Here is a 25672-nt window from a genome sequence, read left to right as displayed (position 1 = left end):
TAAGATGTACGTGCTAGTTACTAACAAGCCTAAGCTATTGACCAATCATTTATAATTAATATTTATAATTAATAATAAGTCTCAGTGTGGTTATTTGGGAACCAGCTGGTGGGACAGAGCTGAATGGTGGGATGGTGGGACAGAAAAACTCTGTCTACAAACCTAAATCAACTTAACTTCTGCCTTGAAATGGAAAAAAAAAAACCCTACCAACATCCAATATAGATATCCAATAGCAAACAGGAGAAGTTTACAAGTAGGGGGATGATTGAGCACAAAGTCGACGGAATCTGTTTCCTCTGTGTGTATTCAAGGATAAACTTGGGGTCACCAGGAAAAGCTTCAGACTGCCCGGCAGAGCTCTGGGCTCTAGATGCATAAAGCAGCCAGCCAAGTCTCTCGGGGAGAGTAGCAGGCTGGGTGCTAGCCCTCATGGGTTAACCAGGCACAGACAGATGGAGCCAGGAGAGATTTCCTCACAGGTTGGCTCGGAGTTGCTGCTTTATAAACTGTGTCCAGGCCAGCAGGAGAAGCCACACCTGTTCTGTGAAATGACACTCTGGCAGCTGTCTCAGGTCCCTCTGGGGCAAACAGGACCCACTAGAAGCCCTGACAATTGTTCAAATGCCAGCCTGGGTTACTGGAGCAATCTCCTGCACGCAAATTGAAATTACCCAGGTTGGAGCTCAAGGAGCTACAAGTGATCCTTAATCTAGCATTTGGATTTTTTTTTCCAGGATGTAAAAAAAAAAATCATCAATAAAGCCTCAGCATTTTCTTCTCTCTCTTTGTTTAGAGACAGGGTCTGAACTTGTCTGGCACTTTATCTTCAGACCAGGCTGGTCTCAAACTCACAGAGGTGTGCCTGCTGCTGCCTCTGAAGGCTGAGATTAAAGGTATGCCCCACCACACCCTGTTGCCCCCACAGAGGCCGGAAGAGGGCATCAAAGCCTCTAGAACTGGAGTTACAGATGGTTGTGAGCCAGCACATGGGTGCTGGGAACTGAATCCAGGACCGCTACATGAGCGCCAAGTGCTTTTACCACTGAACCATCTTGCCAGCCCCATTAATTACTATATGTGTGTGTGAGTGTGTGTGTGTGTGTGTGTGTTACCTAAAATGGGCTCTGCCCCTCTCCTGGGCAGCAGAATAGAGCTGACCCTCTTGGTGCAGATGGGGTAAGCCAGCCCCCAGAGTGTGATAGTAGGGATAGCTAGCCACACCCTGCCTCATCTGCTGTGTGGTGGTGAGGGCAAGAGAAAGATGCCCTCCTCACTCCCTCCTGACACCTGTGGTGGGCAAGAGAGCTGACCCTCTCCCTTACCATCTGCAGCACTCTAGAAAACAGGTCCCGCACCTCACCCGGACAGCACAATAGAGCTGACCCCCATTGACAGGAGTACGGGTGAGGTAGACCTAGAACACGAGCACGGGAGATCTCGCCCCACCCCTCATCTGTTGTAGGGTGGAGTGGGCCTGGGAGAGATGCCCTCCCCAACCCTAGCTGCCTGTGGCGGGTGGGCGAGCTGGCCCTGAGGTCGTTTGAGCGGCAGAGCTGTCCTGCCCCTCACCAGCTCCAGCAGTCAGGAGAGTGGACCCTGTACCTCACCTGGGCAGCACAGCAAGAGTAGCCCTACTGGTGTGGGTGTGGGAAAACTGACCTGAGGGCATGAAAGCAGGAGAACCAGGCCCACCATGCTCATTGCTGCAAGGCGTGAAATACTTGGGGCAATGCTGGAGAGCTCGCCATGGGGGTGAGGACGGGAGAGCTGATGGACTGACCAGCCCTGCAACTACCCAGGTTCAGAACCAGGATTATGAACATCCTTCCCAAACATCCACCCCATCTATGATCCGCTGGAGCACATGAAGGTGCCCGTCCTGCAGACCCAAAGGTGAAGGTCTCCGTGACATAGGGCAACAACAGGATATCCAAGAGGAGGCCCAGTGAGGGCCCAGCCTCCATAGTGTAGCATAAACCAGAGGCCTCTAACCAGAGCAATGACTTTTTGCAATGAACAATTGCTAGTAGAGTCGAATGCACCAAAGGGTTTGCTGTGTGACTCACTGTCTCACACTACAGCTTCCATGCCAAGATTTTTTTTCCTTTTTTCTCTTAATTTTATTTTTTTGGTAGGGTGAGAGGTTGGGGCAGAGGGCAGAAACAAAGGGACGGGGAGATGAATGGGATTGAGACACATGATGTGAAAGACACAAAGAATAAATAAAAAGAAAGTTAAAATAATACCTGGGGTAAGACTTGGTGGAACACACCTTTAGTTCCTGCACTGAGGAGACCGAGGCAGGTAGAGTTTGAGGCCAGCCTATTCCACATAGTTAAGTTCTAAGCCAGAAGGAGGATGCATAATGGGGCTTTGTCTCAAAAACAAAAACAAAACATACATCCATTTATTTATTTATTTGCTCGATCATTCACTTATTTGTCTATTCATTTATTTGTTTGTTTGTTTGTTTATGGGGCACATATGTGGAGCTCAGAGGACTTTCAGCAGTCACTTCTTTCCATTCCCCTGTGGTTGCAGGGACTGGCCCTGAACTCAGGTCATCATGCTTGGCTCCTGAGCTTTTTTATCTGCTGAGTCATCTCCCATAGCAACTACTTTCATCTTGTGACTGCTTGCCCCAGACCCCGTAGAAGGGCTTGGCTTACTGTACACAGTGAATATCCCCGCCTACAAGAAGCACCGCCCACATTTTAAAGGCTGAAGAAGCTGAGTGAGACTTGGAGGACTTAGGTGGTTTGCCCAAGTTCACCTAGCCAACAAGTGGCAAGGATAGGATTCGAACTCAGGGCTGACTGCCATGCGTGCCCTCTGAGCTGTAATTTGTTATTTGCAGGGTTTTAGTGTGTATGTGAGGCAAGAAATCTATGCCAACACAGAATTATTTGTGAGGATTAGCTGAGAAAATATACACAAGTACATAGCCCAGCCACACAGCGGGGTTCAGCAAGTATTTTTTATTTTTGAGATGATCTCACTATGAAGTTCACTCTGGCCTGAAACTCAGGCTTGCCCACAGCTCATAGAATCTCACTTACCTCTGTCTCCTTACCGCTGGAGTTAAAGGCATGAACTACCGTGCCTGCCTAGTGCTTATTTTTTATAATTATTAGTTTATAATGTGTGTAGTAAATCCCTAGCTTAGAGCAGGGTGGAGGTGTGAGGGTCAGAAGAAGTTCAAGCTGTCTTTAGCTACAGAGTAAGTTCCAGGACAGCTGGGAGTACAAGAGACCCTATCTCAAAAACAAGCAAGCAAACAAACAAGCAGTTTACACTCTGGGCCGTGTGCAGGAGAGTTGGACACGCTTTCCTGATAGTGTGTTTCAGGGACAATTATTGTTTATTTAAAAATAGCAGCACTCACACGGCTCCCTGGTAAGTCAGTTGGCCAAGTTAAAAATAGATGCTAAACACAGCAAGAAGAGAAATTCAATCTTCGCTATCAAGCCATGGGGAGCAGTGACCGTGGCTGCCACTGAAAGAGAAGCCGAGTGAACTGGCTGTGCGTTTGCATGGAATTAACCCATCTCTGATTCAGTTTCATCTGTCCCATTCCCGCAGCAGAAAGAGCATGCATATGCATACATATGCAAATTAGCAGACTAAGATAATAAATTCTTATTATCTTCAATAGTATGTACCAATTTCTTAATGTTGAAGGTTGATACTGACATAGATATAGTACAGCAATATTCAGGTCCTTGGAAAATCTTTAAGTGGAGGAGAAAGGACTTATTTCCTTATGTAATTAGAAAAGAAAAAAGGGCTAAGTCTCACCATTTGGCCTGGAACTTGATATGTACACCAGGCTGACTTTAAGCGCACAGCAATGCTCCTGCCTCAGCCTTCCAAGTGCTAAGATTACAGATGTGTGCCGACACACTCAACAACAGGAATAATTAATGTTTCAAGTGCTTGAGGTACAGATGCCCACATGGCTAGTTGGTAAGTAGCTAAAAGAGGAGGGTGACTATTCCCTCTGTGCTCCGTCAGTTCGCAGTGCTGGATTAGAGAGCTGGGCTAATACTGTTGTTCTGTCATCTGAAACCCTGAGTTGAGAGTTGGCATGGCAGATAACTCTGTTCACTGTGCCAGGCACTCACTCCCCAGAACCTTGGCTGACTCTCAAAAACTGCTAGTGGTGCATGCCTTTAATCCCAGCTCTCAGGAGGCAGAGGCAGATGAATCTCTGTGAGTTCAAAGCCAGCCTGGTCTACATAGTGAGTTCCAGGACCTTGTCTCAAAAAAGAAAAAAAGAAAAAAAGAAAAAAAGAAAAAAAAAACACAAAGAGAAAAAAACAAAAACAGAAAGAAAGAAAGGAAGAAAAAAAAGAAAAGTTGTTTGAAGTGCTTGGTTCTTTTTTCTCAGTTTTTAGGGTACCTCAGCTGTGGACACAATTATTAAATGAGAATATCAAAATAAATAAATACCCTTAAACCACATTATCATATTCTATGGCCATCAAAATGACAATGGCAACATCCAATATGGTGGCACATGCCTATAATCCCGTCACTTGGAAAGTTGAGGGAGAATTGCTGTGCACCCAGGCCCAGCTTGGTCTACAGAGTGAGAGCCTATCCTAAAACAACCCCCCCCACACACACAAGAATATGACAGATGGGTGTGTATTATAACTTAAAGTAATAGCAATTAAGAAAAATTGCTCTGAGCCAAGCATGGTGGCAGGTGGATCTCTATGAATTGGAGGCCAGCCTGATCTACACAGTGAGTTCCAGGACAGCCAGGGCTGCACAGTGAGACCCTGTCTGAAAAAAAAGTTCTCCCATCAAAATACAGATAAAAGCAGGTACATTTAAAGAATAATTTGTTGGGTGCCATAAAAAGAATAAGAAAAAAGTGATAGAGTGCTCTCTTTGATAGCACATATTCTAAAATTAGAACAATACAGAGAAGATTAGCCTGTCCCTGTGCAAGGCTGACAAACAAATTCATGAAGTATTCCATATTTTAAAAGAAAAGAAAATCCTACAAAAGGACTAGGGCAGAATTGATTTACAAATTTATGACTGTTATTTTGTCCTAAAAAGGAATGTGGACGAGGCTTACACTTACAAAATGCTGCGGCAGTTAAGAAAACTAGGGACATAAACACAGGAGAGGGGAGTGGCTAGTAGCATCAAATCTGGAGTCAAGTTGCCTGCGTTTGGTCAATACAAACTGGTCTTTGGAGGAGCGACCTCACTTCTGGGCACAATTTTCTAGAATGGTGAGTGGTGGGGGGTAGGGGACTAACCAGAGTAGTTGTGAATTTTCCTATATGTTATATATGGACTGAGCACACAGGACCCTTAATATTAGATCTTATGACCTTCTGAAAGTAATAGAGACTGTAAGTATTATTGGATACTTGAGATAGAGAGAAGAGAGGAGGTGGCCAAGGGTGAATTTTCCTTCTCTGCCTCCTGGCCCACAGTGATGTGAACTGCTCTCTCTGCTCTACCATGTCGTCCCCATCTGAACCGACTGAACCCTCTGAAACCATGAACCCCAAATCTTTGGTCCTTAAGGTGTTTTTGTTGGATGTTCTGTTACAGAGACAAGGAAAGTAACTAATGTGGGGTATGGACTTGAAGGGGAGGATGGGTACAAAACAGGAAGCTCTCAGCTAGTCACGTGGGAGCGTTGGCAGTGTCTTGGATGTCAGCATCGAACGCCACAAAAACAGTGGCTTAACTGGGATGCCTTTGCTTCCCTCCCTGCGAGAGTTGAGTGGGTAGGACATTGGGTGTCTTGCTTTTCAGATATGTTTTTAAAATTTTTCTTTTATGTTTATGGGTGTTGTGCCTGCGTGTATGTCTGTATACTGTGTGTGTGTGTGTGTGTGTGTGTGTGTGTGTAGGGGGTGGTGGCAGAGGCCAGAGAGGGCGTCAGATCCCCTGGAGCTGGAGTTACAACCAGTTGTGAGCTGCCATTGTAGGTGTTGTGAATTGAACACAGGTCCTTTGGAAGAGCAGCCAGTGATCTTAAAGACAGAGCTCCATGGTTAGTTTTGTCAACTTGGCACAACCTAGGGGGAAGAGAGTCTCACTGTGGGTAAGTCTAGGCCTATAGGCATGTCTGTGGGGGGTTTACTTGATTGCTTAACGGAGCTGGAAGACCACCCACTGAGGGCAGCATCATTCCCTAGGTTTGGGTCCTGGGTAAGTAGATGTGGATCTGAGCAGGCATGCTCTTACTCTTTCTACTCTTGACTTTGGCTGTGATGGATTGCCTCTGGTTCCCTTCCCCTTGACTTGCCCTCAGTGTTTGTTAGACTGCATCCACTGTAAGTGGAGTAAACCTTTTCTTCCTTAGAATTCTGTGGGCTGGGTATTTTATCACAGCGACAGAAATGAGAGTAAAGCTTGCAGTGCATACTCGTGAATTCAAACTCAGGAGGCTGAGGCAGGCCAACCGCTGCAAGTTTGAGGCCACCCTCAGCTGTATAGCAAGTGCTGAGACAGTTAGAGGTACATGGCAAAGCTTTGACTCAGGGAAACAAAAGAGCTATTTTAAGAGGGTCTTAGCTGGGCAGTGGTGGCAGCAGGGAGGCAGTAGTGTACACCTTTAGTCCCAGCACCTGAGAGGGAGGCAAACCGATCTCATTGAGTTCAAGATCAGCCTGGCCTACAAAGTGAGTTCCAGGGCAGCCACGACTATTACACAGAGAAACCCTGTCTCAAAAAACAAACAAACAAACAAAAGTGTCTTGAACAGCATGATACAGATACATTCATACAGAGATCATTCATTTAAAATTAAGGAACACGGGCTGGAGAGATGGCTCAGTGGTTAAGAGCACTTGCTGTTCTTGCAGAGGACCCAGGTTTGGTCCCCAGCACCCACATGGCAACTAATAACCATCTGTAACTACAGTTCAAGGAGATATGAGCCTTCTTCTTGGTCTTTGTGGGCACTGTACACACATGGACATACAGATTAAACATTGCTATACATTACATTTTTTTTTTGGTTTGTTTTTTTGAGACAGGCTTTCTCTGTGACTTTTGAGACTGTCCTGGGAACTCTTTCTGTAGACCAGGCTGTTTTTAAACTCACAGAGATCCTCCTGTCTCTACCTCCTGAGTGCTGGGATTAAAGGCATGTACCACCACCACCCGACTTCTATACATTAAATTAAAATAATATTTCTTTACAAATAATGAGCACAAAGAAAGACAGGGTCATAATCTTTTTCAAATGGAAAAAAAATTTAAAAGAAGCTATTTATGCTGGGGGGTGGTGGCCATGTCTTTAACGCCAGCACTTGGGAGGCAGAGGCAGACAGATCTCTGTGAGCTGGAGGCCAGCCTGGTCTACGGAGTGGGTGCCAGGACAGGCTCCAAGCTACAAAGAGAAATTCTGTGTTTTTTTAAAGCTATTTATGATTATTCATTCTAAGTAGGCATTTGAAATCATGTAGGAAAGACTTTCTATTTACAGAGAAGTTAGCTTCTAAACCATGGGATGTTAGCCTCAACTGATTCCTATTTGCTAAGTGACCATGATGATAGGTTGGGCTTACACAGTCAGGGTAAAGTACAGTATTCAGTACTTTTTTGGCTCAAGTTTGAATCAAAAAATGATACCAGGTTATCTCTGTAACAAATAACTTTGTTGCATGTGAGAGAGTCTCAGTCTATAATCCAGGCTGCCCTCAAATGTATGATTCTGCCCAAGTGGGGTTATATGTTTTTAGTCCCAGAACCCTGAAGGCAGAGGTAGGTTGATCTCTGATTGGTCAACATACCAGGTTCCATGTCAGTCTGGGCTACATAGTAAGACAGTCTCAACAAACACAAACAATTTATGATCTTCCTGCCCTTTATACCCACCTTGCCACCTGCCCCTCACCCACCACCTGGGATTACAGGTAAGTGCCAAGATGTCTGGCAGAAATTCCCTTTTTAGCCAGGCGGTGGTGGCGCACGCCTTTAATCCCAGCACTCGGGAGGCAGAGGCAGGCGGATCTCTTAGTTCGAGGCCAGCCTGGTCTACAAGAGCTAGTTCCAGGACAGGCTCTAGAAACTACAGGGAAACCCTGTCTCGAAAAAAAAAAAAAAGAAATTCCCTTTTTAGTACCCGGCTGTTTATTATACATAACGAATAAACAATTCAGTGTATGTGGGATGGAATACTCCTGTAATCCCAGCACCTGAGATGTGGAGGCAGAAGGAGTTTTGGCTACATATCAAACTGACGGCCAGTCTGGGCTATAGGAAGCCCTGTGTCTAAACAACAGCAACAACAAAAATTCATATGCCTTTGGGTATGGGGTGAGGTAGACCTGGAGTTCATTACTCATGTATCTGTCTGTTACTACAGATGAATTACTTAATGACATGGACACAAATCCCTCCACGTGGTATCTTGATGCAATCAAGAAATCTGGTAAGGTGTGATGACTGAATTTTCATAGCATTGCGTGCAATGTGCCTTCTTCAGACCTTGTTATGACATTGCTGTATTGCTTTTTTGTGGTAAGATGACAGAGGAGGAGAGAGAGTAAACTCAAGAGGTATGCCACTTCTATTGCCAGAACCCCTATTAGTTACTTTTCTGTTGTGATAAACACCATTGTGGTTTGAAAGAAAAAGCCCCCAAAGAGAGAGGCACTATTAGGAGGTATGGCCTTCTTGAAGTAGGTGTGGCCTTGTTGGAGGAAATGTGTCATTGTGGGGGCAGGCTTTGGGGTCTCTTTTGCTTAAGCTTTGGTTAGTGTTACACTTAGTTCACTTTCTGTTGCCTGCAGGATGTAAAACTCTCCAGCACCATATCTGCCTGCATGCTGCCATATCCCACCATGATAATGGACTGAACCTCTGAAACAGTAAGCCACAACCTCAATTAAATGTTTTTCTTTATAAGAGTTGCCGTGATCATGGTGTCTCTTCACAGCAATAGAAACCCTAACCAAGGCAACTATGACCAAAAGCAACTTAAGGAAGGAGGGACAGAACACATGACAGGAGAGTCATGGCTTCAGACCAGGCTGGACAAGGCAGTGGCAGCTGGTAGCTGGTGGGTCCTGTTTTCATTCTCACACAGGAAGTAGAGATAAGAGGACATGGGACCAGGCTAAAAACTCCCAAAGCTGACACCTAGTGTCCTACTGTCTCCAGCAAGGCTCCACCTCCTGAAGGTTCCATAGCATCCCCAAACAGCACTACCACCTGGGAACCAAATGTTCAGATGCATGAGCCTGTGTGTTGCAAGGAACCGCTTGTTTGTCCAGGCTGCCCAGAACTGAAATAATCACAAAGAAACTGTATTAATTAAATCACTGCTTGGCCCATTAGCTCTAAGTTCTTATTGGCTAATTCTTACATCTTAATTTAACCCATTTCTGTTAACCTGTGTATCACCATGTGGTTGTGGCCTACCAGCAAAGTTTTGGCACATCTGTCTCCAGTGGTGGCAGCTTCATGGCGTCTCTCTGACTCTGCCCTTCTTCCTCCCAGCATTCAGTTCAGTCCTCTCTGCCTACCTAAGTTCTGCCCTATCAACAGGCCAAGGCAGTTTCTTTATTCATTAATGGTAATCACAGCACACAGAGGGGACTCCCACATCACCTGTGGAGGACATTTCTCATTCAGAGTACCATGTAACCTGTACTGTCTCACAGTAAACTTATTTATAAGTTGGAGTCCACTGTAAAATAACAGTAAATACACAAACGATGTTATCATCAAGTGTTAGGTCCTGTGCATAACTGTATCGCTACACCTTTGCCCTGCTGGCACACTATAGACTTGTTTACACCAGCATTACCATGTCCTCACACTCATGGTGTGTTGTATCATGATACAGGTCCCTGGGTGACAAGAGATTTCCAGCTCTGCATTAGGCAGACCTCTTACTGATGTGACCAAGCTTCCCACACATAAGCCTTTTGGGGAACACTTCATATCCAAATCATAACAAAGTCCACCATAATCTTATAGGATCACCATGACATAAGGACTTTTTCCTTATACAACACACACCTGTATTTTTTCATTATCCAAAGTATGTTCTCTTTGTCCTTCAAGAGTCTCATAACACTTCCATTATTTGTTTCACAAGCTTAGGGTAGAAAAATTAACCATAGCCCTGTCGAGCCTGAGACAGCAGAGTAAAGAACTATCGCCAGGATGCCTTCTTTATCATCAGAGTCGAGAACCTTATGAACCAGAGGCCATGCCTGGAAAGGTTTTCTGAGATTCTAGAACTTTTATAACATCTGCAAATCTTATCACAACAGCCCTTTCCCTGTATACCAGAAACACCTTCAAATATTAAAAACAAATATTTAGTTGCCATTAAGGGCAGCAAGGAGAGAGGAAGCTAGGAGGCTGGGATAACTAGACCCGTCAGATTGCCTCGCCTTATACTGTGGGGTGAACAATGGCTCCTCCTTCAGAGGGAGCAAGTTAAGTCCCCAGGCTTGAAACAGCGGTGGTGGTGGGGGTATATATTCCAGAGTAAGATTTTGAGCAGAATTTCAGGAGAGGCTATTGGGGGTGGTGCTGCTGAGTGGTAAATAGAGACGATTTTCCTCTTGAAGAAGTTACTTTGTGTTCTCTTGCGTGGTTTCCTCATCTTTAACTTAGGAGCCACTTTGGAATGCCTCATAAGCCCATGGAGAAGATGAAGCAAGGCCATCCATGTGAACCGCTGGCATGGTTCCTGGAGCACTGCAGATGCTCCTGATATTAGAATTACCGGCCCTGGAGTCATGTGAGGGTCATGTGGACATAGTCCAAAGACATTAAACCCAGCACTATGTCAAAGGAGAACTGTAGGTTGTATCCATATCTGAAACTGAAGTTATAGGCTACAAAAAGTTATACATCCAAATGTTTATAGCTGGGCTGGGGGCATAGCTTAGGGGTAAAACACTTGCTTAGCATTCTCCAGGCCCTAGGCTGGGTTCCCACCATCACTACAGAACAAATGAGTAAGCAAATAAAGCCAAAGCAAAGTGATGGAGCTAATAAGCAGTGTATTGGGATCCACTCCTGGATTTCTTTGCCCCACAAGATAAATCTCTTAGTTTTCCTTGGAGTGTTTGCTATCCCTTAATACAAATGTTAGCATAAATAAAATAATTTTAGAGATCTGTTTGAAGCTTGTCTTAGTTACTTGTTCTATTGCTGTGAGGTGACAGCATGACCAAGACTTACAGGAAAAAAAGCATTTAATGGGGGGCTTGTTTACAGTTTCAGAGGGTGAGTTCATGACCATCATGTTGGGGAGCATGACAGCAGTAGCTGAGAGCTTACATATGATCCATAAGTTGGAGGCAGAGAAAGAGAGATTGGGCCTGGCCTGGGCTTTTGAAACCTCAAAGTTCACCCCTAGTGACACACCTCCTCCAACAATGTCACACCTTCTAATGCTTCCTAAACAGTTCCACCAACTGGGGACCAGGCATTCAAATATATGAACCTATGGAGCCATTCTCATTCACACCACCATGGAGCTGCAATCAACAAAACAATCCCCAGTCAATTAGCAGTGTGTGTTAGGATTCAGGCTGGCCTGCACTCCCCCTCCCCAGTTACCTGGCAGGATGCACCAGGCAATACCCTGGCTAGCCCAGGACCCTATGACTGCTATGTCACTACATAGTCTGTGTGCCACAACCCCTTTAAGAGACAAGCTCCGTCCATTCCCACAGCTCCTCTGAAGAGGTCTTTATGCCCTCTCTCTTTCTCTCTCTCTGTGCCTGTCTGCCCCCCTTCTCTCTCTCTCTGTCTCTCTCTCTGTCTCTCTGTGTCTGTCTGCCTCTCTCTCTCTCTCTCTCTCTCTCTCTCTCTCTCTGTCTTGCCTCAAGGCTGCTCTGTGCTCCCCTTCTCTCCCTTTGCTCTCTTCCCCCCAATAAATCCCTCCACATGAGTGAGGTCTGTATGGCATGTCTGTCTTTCACCCATCGCCTGTCTCTCACCTGCTGTGGGACTCCTTGAACCCACCAAGATCCCTCTTGCACTGTATCATAACATTGGTAGTGTAACTCCTATCCCTTTAAAAGGCGAAACTCCTTCTACTTCTACCTCTTTTTCTCTACCTCTTTCTCTCTCTGCATTTCTCTTTGTCTCTCATCTCTCTTTCCCTCTCTTCTTCTCTCTCTCTCTTCTCTCTTCCCTTCTCCTTCTCCCTTCCCTTCCACCAATAAAACTCTCCATGTAAGTTCTGTCTGCATGTTGTGTCTGTCTCTCACCTGCCATGGACTCTTGTATATGGAATCATAACAGTGTGCTTTTACTGTCCTCCCACTTTTACACTAGAGGGGGATGCTATCGTGTAGGCAATCATAAACATTTGTTCAATCTTCAGGTCAGTCACCACTCTTCATTTTTAAAGTCTGCTAACTACTATACTTTTTAAGGTAAAAAAATGTAGTTTATGTATGTGGTTATGTGTCGTGTATGTGTGTGTGTGTGTGTGTGTGTGTGTGTGTGTGTGTATGTGTGTGTGCCATATGTGTATGGGTGACTACGGAAGCCAGAAGAGGGTATTTCATTACTTGGAGCTGGAGTTATAGGTGGTTGTAAGCTTCCTGCTGTGGCTGTCTGGGATCACACTCAGGTCCTCTGGAAGAGCCATAAGGGCACTTAACTGCTGAGTCATCTCTCCAGCCCAGAGGTCTTCTTATTCTTCCTCTTTTACTTTTTCTTTCTTCTTTTTATCCTTTTGCTCCCCCTCTTCTTCCTTTTATCCTTTTTTTTTCCATGCTGAGGATCAAACCCAAAACCTCACAACAATAGGCAAGCACTTTACTGCTGAGTCACACTCCCAGACTCATTGTTACTATTTAAAAGAGTTATATTTTTTATTGTGTGTGTGGGGTGATGTGTGTGCATGCGTCCATGGTTTACTCCTGAAATGTCAGAGAACAGCTTGCAGCCATCGTTTCTCTGCTTCCACTACCTGAGCTATAGGGAATGAATACAGTTCATCAGACTTGGGAGTGTGTGCCTCTGCCTTCGGACCCATCTTTCAGCCCCACTGTTACTGCTGTATAGTGTCTTGGTGTTTTTTTTTAAGATTTATTTATTTATTTATTGTGTATACACCATTCTGCCTCCGTATATGCCCACATGCTAGAAGAGGGCATCAGATCTCATTACAGATGGCTGTGAGCCACCATGTGGTTGCTGGGAATTGAACTCATGACCTCTGAAAGAGCAGCCAGTGCTCTTAACCACTGAGCCATCTCTCCAGCCCCGTGTCTTGGTGTTTTTATTGAAGGTAGTGGGAAGCCATGGTGACTTTGTGAAACATTACTCTAATTATTCTTTATCAATGAAAATGTAGGAGCCAAATATTGGGGTAAGAGCCTGAAGGATCAGAGAAACGGAGGAGCCACCAGTCCTTCCTATCTGCTCTGTTCCTTCCTCCATAAGGGCAGGACAGATCCCTCTCCCCCCCACTTACTACTTCCTCTCTTATCTGTCCTCTGTCTTCCAAAACCTCTGTGGTTAATTTTAGTCAGCTAGTGGCTAACTCCTCCCTCTAACTCTTAGATCAGAGGGTCGCATTGTCAGGGCATGAAGCACAGAGACTTAGCTCAGAGTCCTTGGAAGGGGTTGCTTAGGGACCAGAGCTATGCAAGCAATGGATTAAACAGTCATTTTCTATGTCATTCTGTGTTTTTAAGAGGAGCAGAAAGAGCCTTGCTTTGGGAGAAAGGCTAGGGGTGGTAGCTGCTCCTGTAGACTGAGGTTCCTTCAAGGCTTTCTTTGGAACTGCACACAGCCTGGCTTCCTGGGTCCAACGTCTCTGAACACTGAAACTACCTCTGGCTCTGAAAATGATCTTGTCCAAGGCTACAACTTTCAATCATGACAGAGGCCTGAAATCTCAGTCTGTAGCAATGTGGGAAGGAGAAACGAGCCAGCGTCTGGCCAGGCCTTTAGTTTAAATCATCGTCTGTCCAGGAAGGACAAGGAGCACACCCCGTCTGCTTCCTTTAGTGTCTCAGAGAGATTCTACCAGATGTTTTGCTTCATGTTTTGAAGCACATTTAAAAAAAAAAAAGAAAGAAAAAAAAAGAAGAAGAAAAGCCACAAGGAGAGGTGACTAATTCTGTGGAGAATTTTTGCCTTTAAGATTCTTCTCTAAGTGTTCTGGTCACTAAGTAGGATTTCCCCATGACACAATCATGAAAGAGAAATAGAGCCCAGATGCGCTGTAATCTATACTAGACACTTAACTACCTACAATATTGCAAAGCATATCATTTATATAAAGATATCTTTCACTTGTAAAACAGTAGTGTGAACAACCTCACAAAGATTAAAAGACATACTGTAACCAAAGTATTTCACATAGCTTAATTAAGAATCTTGACAGGAGCTGGGCGGTGGTGGTGCATACCCTTAATCCTAGCACTTGGGGGGCAGAGGCGGGTGAATCTCTGTGAATTTGAGGTCATTCTGGTCTACAGAACTAGTTCCAGAACAGCAAGGGCTGTTACACAGAGAAACCCTGTCTTGAAAGACAAGCAAACAAAAAACCCAAGAAACAAAAACATAAACAAAAAATGTTGACAGAGTCTCTTATAGCTGTGGCTGACCTTGAATTTCAAGGATGGTCTTGGACTCCTGCTCCCCACCCCCGCCTCTACGTTCCTAGTGCTCACACACTACCAACTCTGCTTTACAGGATGTTAGAGAGTGAATTCAGAGCTTTGCCCATGCTAGGTAGGCACTGTATCAATTTGGGTACATCTCCAGCCGGAAAAGAACTATTGTAACTTACAGCTCTGTCATGAATCCAATCCCTAATGTGTTGACTTGAGTACATGGTTCTGGGTGCACAGCCAGTGTTCCTGCATGTTCACCATTTGATACCCTTCTGAGTGATACTCCTAGCCTTCTAAGTCTTCTAAGTCTATACTTCCTAGTCTGATAAGACTTTTCTTTTGAGATTATGGGGTCAGACTACTGACCTATTGGTAGGGGTGACATGGGCATTCTTGATATTCGTCATCCAGGGAAGGTATGTGCCCACAATTCAGAAGCTGGAATCAGACCATAGTAGGAGGTGCTCCTATCTCAGTGTCCTGTGTTTGGAGCTCCAGCAATATGTGGAGGTCACATTTGCTCAGTAAGGCTTAGGTGGGAACCCAGAAGGGCCAGCTGAAAGACGGTCAACTGCATCAAATACAATAGGCTGCATGTCATACAGGCAGAAGGTTGTGGCAGTGGTGAGCACCATGGGGTCAGCCCATTCCTCATGTGCCTGTGAAACACTCGGAAAGCAGACTCTCCACGTAGAAGAAGCATCTCAGGGCAAGGATCGGGTTTATCTTCCCATGTTTCTTCTTATATGAAATCCATGCCTTTGTCCACGTTCTACTGTGAAGGGACACCATGACAACTCTTACAAAGGAAAACATTTAACTGGGGCTGACTTACAGTTTTGGGGGTTTAGTCCATTATGTTTGTGGCAGGAATCATGGTGACACACAGGCAGACATGGTGCTGGAGAAGCAGCTGAGAGTTCTACGTCTGGATTGGCAGGCAGTAAGAAGAGACACTGGGCTTGGCTTGAACGTTTGAAACCCCAAACCTACCCCCAGTGACATAGTTCCTTCAACAAGGCCACACCTACTCCCAAAAGGCCATAGGCCATAACTCCTCTTTTTTTTTTTTTGTTTTTTGTTTTTTGTTTCTCAAAACAGGGTTTCTCTGTATAGCTTTGGAGCCTGTCCTGGAGTTTGCTCTGTAGACCATGCTGGCCTCAAACTCACAGAGATCCACCTGCCTCTGCCTCCCAAGTCCTGGGATTAAAGGCATGCACCTCCATTGCCCAGCTACAGCTCCTATCTTAATCAGGGTTTCTACTGCTGTGAAGAGACACCATGACCACCACTACTCTTATAAAGGAAAACATTTAATTGGGGCTGGCTTATAGTTTCAGAGGATTAGTCCATTATCATCATGGCGGTATGCAGGCAGACATGTTGCTGAAGAGGTAGCTGAGAGTTCTCCATTTTGATCCACAGGCAACAGGAAGTGAATTGTCACTTTGAGCATATATGAGACCTCAAAGCTCACCCCACCGTGACATGCTTTCTCCAATAAGGCCACACCTACTTCAATAAGGCCATGCCTCCTAATATTGGCATTTCCTATGGGCCAAGCATTCAAACACATGAGTCTATGAGGGCCATTCCTGTTGTGGTTTTGGTCCCTGGTCCCTTTAAGAGACAAGCCGTGCCCACTCTCTCCCCTATCCGCTGAGGCAGGCTGAGCTTCAGCTTCCGGCCTGAGCTTGCTCTCTTTTCCATCTTCCTCTTGGAGAGGCAGCTTTGCTTCTGCCTCTCTTCCCACTTCTCCTCTTCCCCCCCTACTCTCTCCTCTTCTCCTCTCTGTCTCTCTCTCTCTCTCTCTCTCTCTCTCTTTCTCCCCCCTTCACCCTTCCCCTTTCATAGCCACCTGAATAAATCTTCAACCTCACTCTGCATTTCATGTCTATCCATGTCTCTGTCTCCTGCCCACCCGCCATGTGTCTCCCTGCCTGGGACCAGCCACCATTAAGGGACCGGCAGCCCAGCCATCTCTGCCTGGGACTGGCTGCTCCCAGGGCCTGCTGTCTGCCGCCACATGGCCTGCCCGCTACCACCATTTGGGACCTACAGCATTTCTGCTGCCTACTGCCGCTGGGGATCTTGCAGCATTTTTTTAAAAAATTATAAAAATTCCTATTCAAAATACCGTACCTCCTAATCCCTGTCTAGCGGCAGCATTCCCTGATGACTAAGCATCTAAGTGACCATTCTTATTCAAACCACGACAGTTCTCCAAGATCTATGACTTCACTAGCTCTGGGTAGTTGGCTAGGATTCCAGTACCAAGCATGATTTCCCTCTTGTTGAGCTGGTCTTAAGTCCAGTTAGAGAACAGTTGGTTACCGCCGAGGTACGCATGCCAATACTTTACTCTTAGGGTTATTGTGCCATGCCGGTCCTTGCTGTGGTTCATAGTCATCACAGTTGGATAGGCCAGTTGGCTGTTCCCCTCCTTAGGAAGCACGTACGGCCCCTTCTGGTACCATGAAAGCTGGTCCTCAGGGTATAAACCCATATTTTATTTGGAAAATAATCTTCACCTGCGGGAAGTTTTCCAGAATAATTTGACATTATGTCAAACCTTTAATTAGCCAGTTGGAAAATTGTATTAAGCACCTAAAATGTGCTCTAATGAGGCTAGCTACTGTGGTTATGGGTAAGATCTGTCTTTAAACTCAGAGGGGGAGTGTTAGCTAACATACTTTTTTTTTTTTTTTTTTTGGCTTTTTGATCTAGTGAAGCACACATAATAAAAACCCAGAGACAGATATTGGGGTTCAAGCTGAAGATCAGAAAAGCAAAGCAGCCAAGCCACTAGAGAGATCTGACCTCTACCAAGGCTCAGACAAACAAAGGGGTGATACTGCAAAGAACTCCACCAACCTCAGACTCCACACTCCACTGAGCTCCTGTCTCCTCCCCCTGTATATTCCTCTCTCCACACAGCCATATCACTCCTGTCTCCACCTCCCTAGTGCTAAGATTAAAGGTGTGGGATCTTAGTGCTGGGATCTGTTTCTCTTTTAGAGAAATTCAATCTTGTTTAGCCCAGGGTAGCCTTGAACTCAGAGATTCACGTGCCTCTGTCTCCTGAGTCCTGGGAGTAAAGGTGTGTGCCACTACTCCCTGGCCTGTATGGCTAACTAGTATGACTGCTTTGCCCTCTGATCTGTAAGCAAGCTTTATTTATTAAAATACAAATAATATACCACTATAATCTAGGGGCCCAGGTTGACCTTAAGTTTGCAGGAATCTTGTCCCAGCTTCCCTAGTGCTGTGACTATTGATGCCAATTGCCAAACCTAGCTCAATAGTTTATTAGTTAATTATTTAAGGGCTTTTGAGACAGGGTCTCATGCAGCCCATTCAATCCTTTTTGTTGTTGTTGTTGTGGTCTCTACTGGTGTTGGGCTTATGAATGTCAAGCATTCACCTTTTACTGCTGAGAAGCCTTTCCAGCCACATGCTGGCCTTGAACTCACTGCCAGAGGAGGAGGGAGAGGAGAAGGAGGAGAACCTTGAATTCCTGAGCCCTCTGCTTCTATCTCCTGAGACTACAAGTGCGGTCTTCCACAGCTGATCTGACGATGGTATTTTAAATATTTGAGGGGAATTCAAAAAAGTATAGATTGATATGATTTCGAATAACTGAGATAAAATACTTTATTGAATAGTGGACTGTACAAAATATTGGGAGGGGGGTTTTGGAGAAATCTGTTCAGCTTTTAAAAAATGTTAACTGGGTATGGGTACAAATGCTCATAGAAGGATCCCAGTTTATTTACCATGGACTGCTAATACTTTTCCTGACGCAAACATATGCAAAAGGAAAGTGCATCTTACAGGAAGTTGACTGACGCGACCCTCTAGGGAAAGTCTTGGAAAACAATAACTTGTCTTTATTTTTAAGACCTGTATTACTTCAAATTGGACGTGGGCATGTGCAGCTGGGGTGCCAAATTTATTCATCAAGGCTGAAACAGGAGGATCAGCGGAGCCCAGGAATTCAAGATTAGCCTGGGTTTAAGAGAGAATCTTTCCTCTTACGAAATACTAAAGATAACAAACTACACACATACACATTCTCCCCCCCACCCCCCACACACACAATTTCCGGACAGAATGTCCCAGTGTATAGTACAACTTTACTGGTTGGAAATTTCTGTGGCAGAAACAAGTAAGTAAAAGCACTATAAACCATTTGAGAAGCTCAGGGACTATGGGACCACTGAGGAAGAGATACTTAGGGAGCAGGAGACATTTAGGATCCTCTGCAGTCAGCAATGGTCAGGTCTCTTCCTCACCACACTTGCTTATCTCCAAGGAGAGAAAGGGGAACACATGAAATGCAAATAGTAATATAAATGAGTACTGATTACTCTTCCATATTTGGGGTATCAAGTTTATTGTGTATACTCTAGTTTATCCCACGAGTATTTCCTAACATGCACCATTCTGGGACTATTCAAGTTTGTAATTATTTTCGGTGTAATGCCAGACACTGCATCAAATTTTAAAGGAAAAAATATTTTAATGAAGAATACAGTTGGCCTGTTTTAAGAGTTCATTCATTGCAATTTCAAAAGTTCAGTTAAGAAAAAACAGTAATAAAAAATTAAATACTAATACCTTGCATTTTAAAGGCCTCAACATTTAGTTGTTACTTTTATAATAAATTTTTAAACGAGTACATACATGCCCCTGAATGTCATTAAGGATTAAAACTAGATATTCATTTGAGTCACATTGTTAGGCATTTTGAAACTGTTTTTTTTTTTAAATACATTCAAGTATATTGAGCGTATCTGTAAAATAACAAAACGTCATAGCCAAGCTTCTCAGAAACATAGGATTCAAAATTCTCATTGGCAGGTCACGCCAAGTTGCCCCATCAACATATCAATGTGTGTAATGCTGAGAACAGACCGGCAATTTATTTGTTGCCATGAGAACACTATTTTGTATCAGAAATTGCAGCCTTGACGACGCAGTGTTTTGCGCCTATTTTGACATTTTTTTTCCCCTACAGCGAGTCCTCTCCCGCGATCCCGGTGAGAGGCCTGGCTTCCTCCCGCAGCCGGCCCACGTCCCTTTTCGCTCCAGTTCCCTGGGCTGCGCAATGGCTCCGTTTAGAGGGGACGCGGGGGACCCAGGGGCGGGCGTGCGGCCTTTCGGCTGTGAATGGGACGGGAGCCATGCTGCGTTGCGCAAAAAAAACAAAACAAAACAAAACAATAAAACCTTAAAACCAAATTAATAAACAAACAAGTCGGCAAGCCAGCGAGGCACGGCCTCCGAGGGGCAGCGCGGTGTGCGTTAGCTCTCAGGACGGTCACCGAGAAGCCCAGGCGGGCTCCGGAACCGTACGAATAAATGACGCCCCTCGGCCTAAAGAACGCGGGCCTCGGTTCCCGGGCGGAACTTGTGAGGACCCCCGCGTGCCGAGGGGCTCCCCGCTCGCGCGCCCCGCGGGGTTGTCATGGATATCTCCCAGGCGACGAGCTCCGCACCAAGATGGCGGAGGAAAAGGACCGGGAAGGAGCAGGTAGGAAGGCTGACGGGGTGCCACCGAGGCGGGCCTCCATCTTGCGCCCCTCGGCGCGCAGACGGTGGGCCGAGGAGCCGCGCCAGCCCGCGTCCCCGCCGTCGGCTCCGCCCTCGGCCGCCCCGCCCTCCCGCCCTTTCCCCGCTGAGGTCTGCGCGGGCTGCGGCTGCCGCCCCCACAGGGGACGTTCATAATGGCGTCCTTGTTCCCGGGCCCTCCACGCCCTCTGAGGGCGCCAGCCGCGGCCTGCGCTGTGCGGACCCGGAGGGAGGGAGGGAGGGAGGGCGGCCCTGCCGGAGGACGCGAGCTGGCGCTGGAACCCGGCGGATCCTCCGCGCTCGCGCCGTCACCCCCACCCCGCCCTAGGCCCCGACCGCCTCCATCTTGTCTCCTCCGCCAGGCGGCAGAGCAGGGCCTCGAGGTCACCCTGCGCCGTGCCCGCTCGGGTCTCGCTTAAAGGAGGAGGTACCCTAATCACCAGTTTAATCAGGACGGAAAGAAAACCCAGCGGGGACCCATCGGGGCCGCCCAGATTGGCCGGGTTCACCGAGGGTGCCGGGAACCGAGACTGCAGTGACCCGCGAGCCCTCAGGGGACCCGAAAAACGGATCATCTGCCTTGAACTGCCAAGACCTTTTTGAATTGTTTCTAACCCAGCAGAATGCCTTAAAATCGGATCCGTGGTTAGCAGCTAGTGACCAAACAGCAATTACATGATAATCGTCGAAATCTCCGCTAAATAAATAAATAAATAGATAAGCAAGCAAGCCCTAAAATAGAAAGGGGCAAACGTAGAAGTAACGCTCCATCTTTGTTCGGCTTTTGAGTTTTCACAACACACCCTGTGGACCCTAGCCCCTCCCGTCTCAGGAACACTAAGTGGTTAACTAATATTTACATGAGATGTTTAGTCCATCGTCATGGTGATCACAGAAAATCGGCAGGGAAACAGGAGACTGTGTCAGAGATCTGTTTATTGATAACTAGGAATTGAGATTTATACATGAGAAAATCTCAGAAGCCGGGATGGTAGTATAGACTTTTTTAAAACCTCTACTTAAAGGTATTAAGATTTTGTGCTTTAGATGTGAAAGGCACATTCTAAGGAAAGTATCCACTTTTTTTTTCTTTTATGAAAGAAAGACCATGAAGTTGGTGAGTAGGGAGGTGGGGAGGATCAGAAAGGCTTTGGGGGTAGGGGAGAGAATATTATCAAAATAATATTGTATGGCTGGGGCAGTGGTTGGTGGCACAGGCTTTTAATCCCAGCACTCGGGAGGCAGAGGCAGCCCAGTTGAGTTCCAGGACAGGCTCCAAAGCTACAGAGAAACCCTGCCTCGAAAAAAGAAAAAAAATTTCAGATAAAAAACTTCCCCAGAAAGTTTGTTTTTAGTTAGATTCTTGTTTATTTACCCTCCTCCACCAAAAAGAAAAAAAGAGAAAAGGAAAAAAAGAAACTAAAAGGGAAAAAAGCCATTAAGGAGATATTTAGGGTAGTACTGGAGTATACTGGTTTTTGCAATTAATACATTTATTTAGAGACAGGGTCTCACCTTGTAGCACTGATTGGTCCTGGAACGCACAGAGATTCACGTGACTCTGCATTTGAGTGTTGTGATTAAAGAAGTATACCTCCACGCCCAGCCTGATTTTTACAATTTTTATCCCTACAGAGAGAGAGAGAAAGAGAGAGAGAGAGAGAGAGAGAGAGAGAGAGAGAGAGAGAGAGAGAGAGAGTTAGTTCCTGATTCTTTAGTTAACAAAACATAGTTTTCTGTTAAAATGAGTTTAGAGGAAGAACTGTCTAAGTAGTGGCTGTTGAGAGCTGGATTTCATATTTCATATATTCAAGTTCTTGTATATTTAATTCTTGTTTGATGGAAAGTAATCTGGTGAGCATTAAACCTAAGAATCGTGGGAAGAAAGGCCTAATCCACGATTGTCCAACTGACCAGGAAGGTTCATATCCAGGATTCCCAGAGAAATGGTGCTGAATGACTTCAGTCCCATGCCTCTATAAGGGCAGACCCACAGGCCACTGTGCTTGCTTTCCACCTTTGCCCAATGGGGACAAGCATACATCCTGACGTTCTTCCTGCCTACGGATCTCCAGCCTCCGCCTTGGACTGATCAAGCACATCCTGGGGCAAACACCCTTGTTTATTGAAGTGAAAACATGTGACTTGTCACAATATTCCAGGAAGTTTTCTGTCTTTGGACAAGTGGGGCTTATAGGTTAACTGTAGCCCTTAGGTGAAGTCAGAAGTTAGTGAACAGGAAGATGAGGAAGGCATTGCCCCCCAAAGTGACGTCAGTGGGAAACAAGAAGTAAAGTGGAGCAATAGGAAGTAGCCAGGGCCAACACAAGACCCCAAGGAACACCCCCCAGCATCCTCCTTTATCCGTGAGCCCTCACCTTTTTCAGTTCTGTTCAAATTTTTTAATCTATCAATGGATTAAAGTAGATTAGGTTAGTGCCCTCAAGATCCAGTTGTCCCTGGGAAAAGCCCTGCAGCATCTGCAGAGGTGTGCTGTATCTCTGTCCAACCTAGTGGATCAAGTGGGAGTCTCACTTAGAAACCCTTTCTATGTGGTTTTATATATATATACATGCACATATATACATATATGTTGTTATGCTTCTCTATTGCTTATTTTGTGTTTGAACAGTATAATTTACTTTTTCCTAGATTACATTTTTTCACTAGCTAAAAAGCAAATGATTTTAAAATTTTAAAACCAAGTTAATTTGTGTGTAGGTGGAGACTGTCCATTAGTTTCCTTCACAGAAACTATATTAATTACAACACTGCTGGGCCAATAGCTTAGACTTATTTCTGGCTAATTCATATCTTAAATTAACCCATTTCTATTATTCTGTGTATCACCATGAGGCTATGGCTTACTGGGTAAGGTTCTCTGGTGTCTGTCTCCTTTGGCAGCTACATGGAGACTCTCTGACTCCTCTTATTCTCTATCTATATCTCTGTTCATATTTCTTACCTGGCTTTATTCTGCTAAGCCATTGGCCTAAACAGATTTATCCATCAACCAATAAAAGCAACACATATACAGGAGGACTTCCCACATCATTTCCCCTTTTCTGTCTAATTAAAAATGAAGGTTTTAACTTTATTATAGTAAAATTACATATACAAAACAATTATCAAGCAAGAATTATAGTTATAATATTTAGTCCATTTACATTTGGCAAATTAAGGAAAATACTCTATCATTTATCCCATCTCTGTGAGTCTAAAGTTTTATATCTAATTTATCTTTTATCATAACTAAGGAAAACTATAATTATAACTGTCTTCAACTCTTTAAAGACCCCCCAAAGGATATAATATTACCTAAGTAAACAGGAAGTGCATTGTAAGCAACTTCCAAAGTTCTAGAAGAATTGACAGAGACATCTCGCTGCCTGGACAGTCACTCGCCATGGCGACTTGTCAGTTTCCCACCTGGCTTTACTCTGCTCATCCATTGGCCAAACAGGTTTATTCATCAACTAATAAAAGCAACACATATACAGAAGAACTTCCACGTCAATTGTTTTTTTTTGTACTGAAAAAAATGTTTGAAATGTGATGAAAAAATTCCCTTTGAAGTTTTATAATTTCTTTGAAGTTTCCTCAGCATTTTTGTTTGAATTTTCCCCTTCCAGTTAGTTTTGTTTGTTTAAATGGGCAATTGATGCAGTTGTCAATTTATTGGATATTTTAATCCCGTTGTTCATGTCTCCTGGAGAGTTTACACAGTACTAGGAGAATCTTCTGTTTACAATTAGAACCATGTCCAGGAAAGCAACTGCTTAGGTGTAGAGTTCCGTTGGCAGACCAGTGATCTTTAAGAGTATCAATTTTCCTAATAAATTCCCTTTCAAATTTATTATTTTTGTCTGTACTAAATTATTACTTGATATTTTGCACCCTCTGAAAACATGTCAGCAATTACTCTAATTCAATTATTGAGGGGAGGAGGTTTTACATATTTTGTGTGTGTGTGTGTGTGTGTGTGTGTGTTTTAATTTTTATGGTAGCACTCTGAAACCAAAACATTTATAGATCTGAGTTGAGATGCTGGAGAGATAGCTGCATGAATAAAGAGTTCTTGCTGCACAAGCAGGAGGACCTGGGTTTGCATCCCAGGACCCATGTGAAAAGCCAGCCATTGCTGCAGGTGCACGTAAAACTGGGGGGCAGGGTCAGGAGGATTCCTGGGGCTTGCTGGCTACATTGCCTAGTCCCAGGCTCAGTGAGAGACCGTGACCTGTCTGTAAAGGTTAAGGCAGGATAATTCAGAACACCAGTGTCCTCTTCTGGTCTCCACACACACACACATAGTTGCATAGATACAATACACATACACACACATACAAGCACCATGCACACACACACACAGACACACCCTGAAAAGAAGAAATCTAGATTGAAATAGAGGAAATGGAGAAATTGAAAGTGAACTTATATGTATGTGTATATTTTTTTATTAGTAACTGTTGATTATATGCTAAAGGCTTTGGGACAGTGCAGTTAACCTAGATGAGATTTGGAGGGAGACCTGTATTTGTATGTTGTCTTTCCCAACCCAGGGACTAAACCTAAGGAGCCACAGATTCCTCAAATATAAAGAGAATTTTATGTTGTGATGAGGATGGTGACTCTGCCTCCTTATTTTTGAGGCTGGGTCTCCCTGTGTAGTCCTGCCTGTCCTAGAGCTCATTATGTAGACCAGGCTAGCCGTGATTACTTTACAGAGCTCTGCCTGCCTACCTCTGCCTCCCCAGTGCAGGGATTAAAGGGATGCACCATCACGCCTTGTGGATGCTATCTTCTCATTCCTCATTATGTCCGCAGCACCCACAGTGCCTGGCACGAGAATACTGTGGAAAGCACCTTGCATTTTAGGGCCTAGTAATTACTAGTATGTGCTTGACATGACATCTGAGGGTAAGAAAAACAAACCTAAGTCCTGTTGTTGATCAAATGTAAAGCATTTATGCACATTTTAGAGGCCATTTAATAACTGTTCTTCCTCTTTTCGGTTACTAAACAAAGAATAGTTATCTATCTATCTATCTATCTATCTATCTATCTATCTATCCATCCATCCATCTGTCCATCCATCCATCCATCCATCCATCCATCCATCCATCCATCTATTTATTTATTTATTTTACCCTTCCATACCTGTAACACCCGATTCTGTGTTACCCCCTCGGTACAGTTTGCACGAGTGGGGCAAGGGCCTGGAGATTGAAAGAACACACAAAGACACCTGGGTCATTTGAAAGGAGATCAGCGGAATGCCATTTATTTAACCTTGGGGAAATCCTTTTACACCCCGCAGCTGCACAAGGATTTCCACCCAGGCAGGTGGGAAATTACCACACCAAAGGTAGAGTAAACAATGCCCTACAGCTAATCACCAGGAGGGGTAGAGGGAGCACAGGAACAAACAGAATATTTTAGCTGGCTGACCAGAAACTGTCCTCAAGATGAACCCCAGGAGGAGGAGTAGACTCGGGCCCTAC

At 44.9% G+C, this 25672-nt stretch overlaps 1 protein-coding gene and 1 non-coding gene across 2 annotated transcripts in view; both read left to right on the top strand.

Annotated features, from left to right (window-relative positions):
* Nucleotides 1-4893: 4893 nt before the first annotated feature.
* On the top strand, nt 4894-4999 carry LOC119799651. Its single transcript, XR_005282927.1, has one exon. It is a non-coding gene; the product is annotated as a U6 spliceosomal RNA (small nuclear RNA).
* Nucleotides 5000-19909: 14910 nt separating this feature from the next.
* The window catches only part of Efcab2 (EF-hand calcium binding domain 2), an 89048-nt gene continuing 83285 nt past the window's right edge, over nt 19910-25672 (top strand). The window contains exon 1 of the mRNA XM_038349826.1: nt 19910-20133. Coding sequence (XP_038205754.1) covers nt 19962-20133 — 172 coding nt within the window. The 5' untranslated portion in view covers nt 19910-19961. The remainder of the gene's footprint in view (nt 20134-25672) is intronic.

This window comes from Arvicola amphibius, chromosome 12, assembly GCF_903992535.2.
Source record: "Arvicola amphibius chromosome 12, mArvAmp1.2, whole genome shotgun sequence".
NCBI classification, from domain to species: Eukaryota; Metazoa; Chordata; class Mammalia; order Rodentia; family Cricetidae; genus Arvicola; species Arvicola amphibius.
Note: the sequence above shows the minus strand (reverse complement) of the source record. Positions and strands in the feature narration are given on the sequence as shown.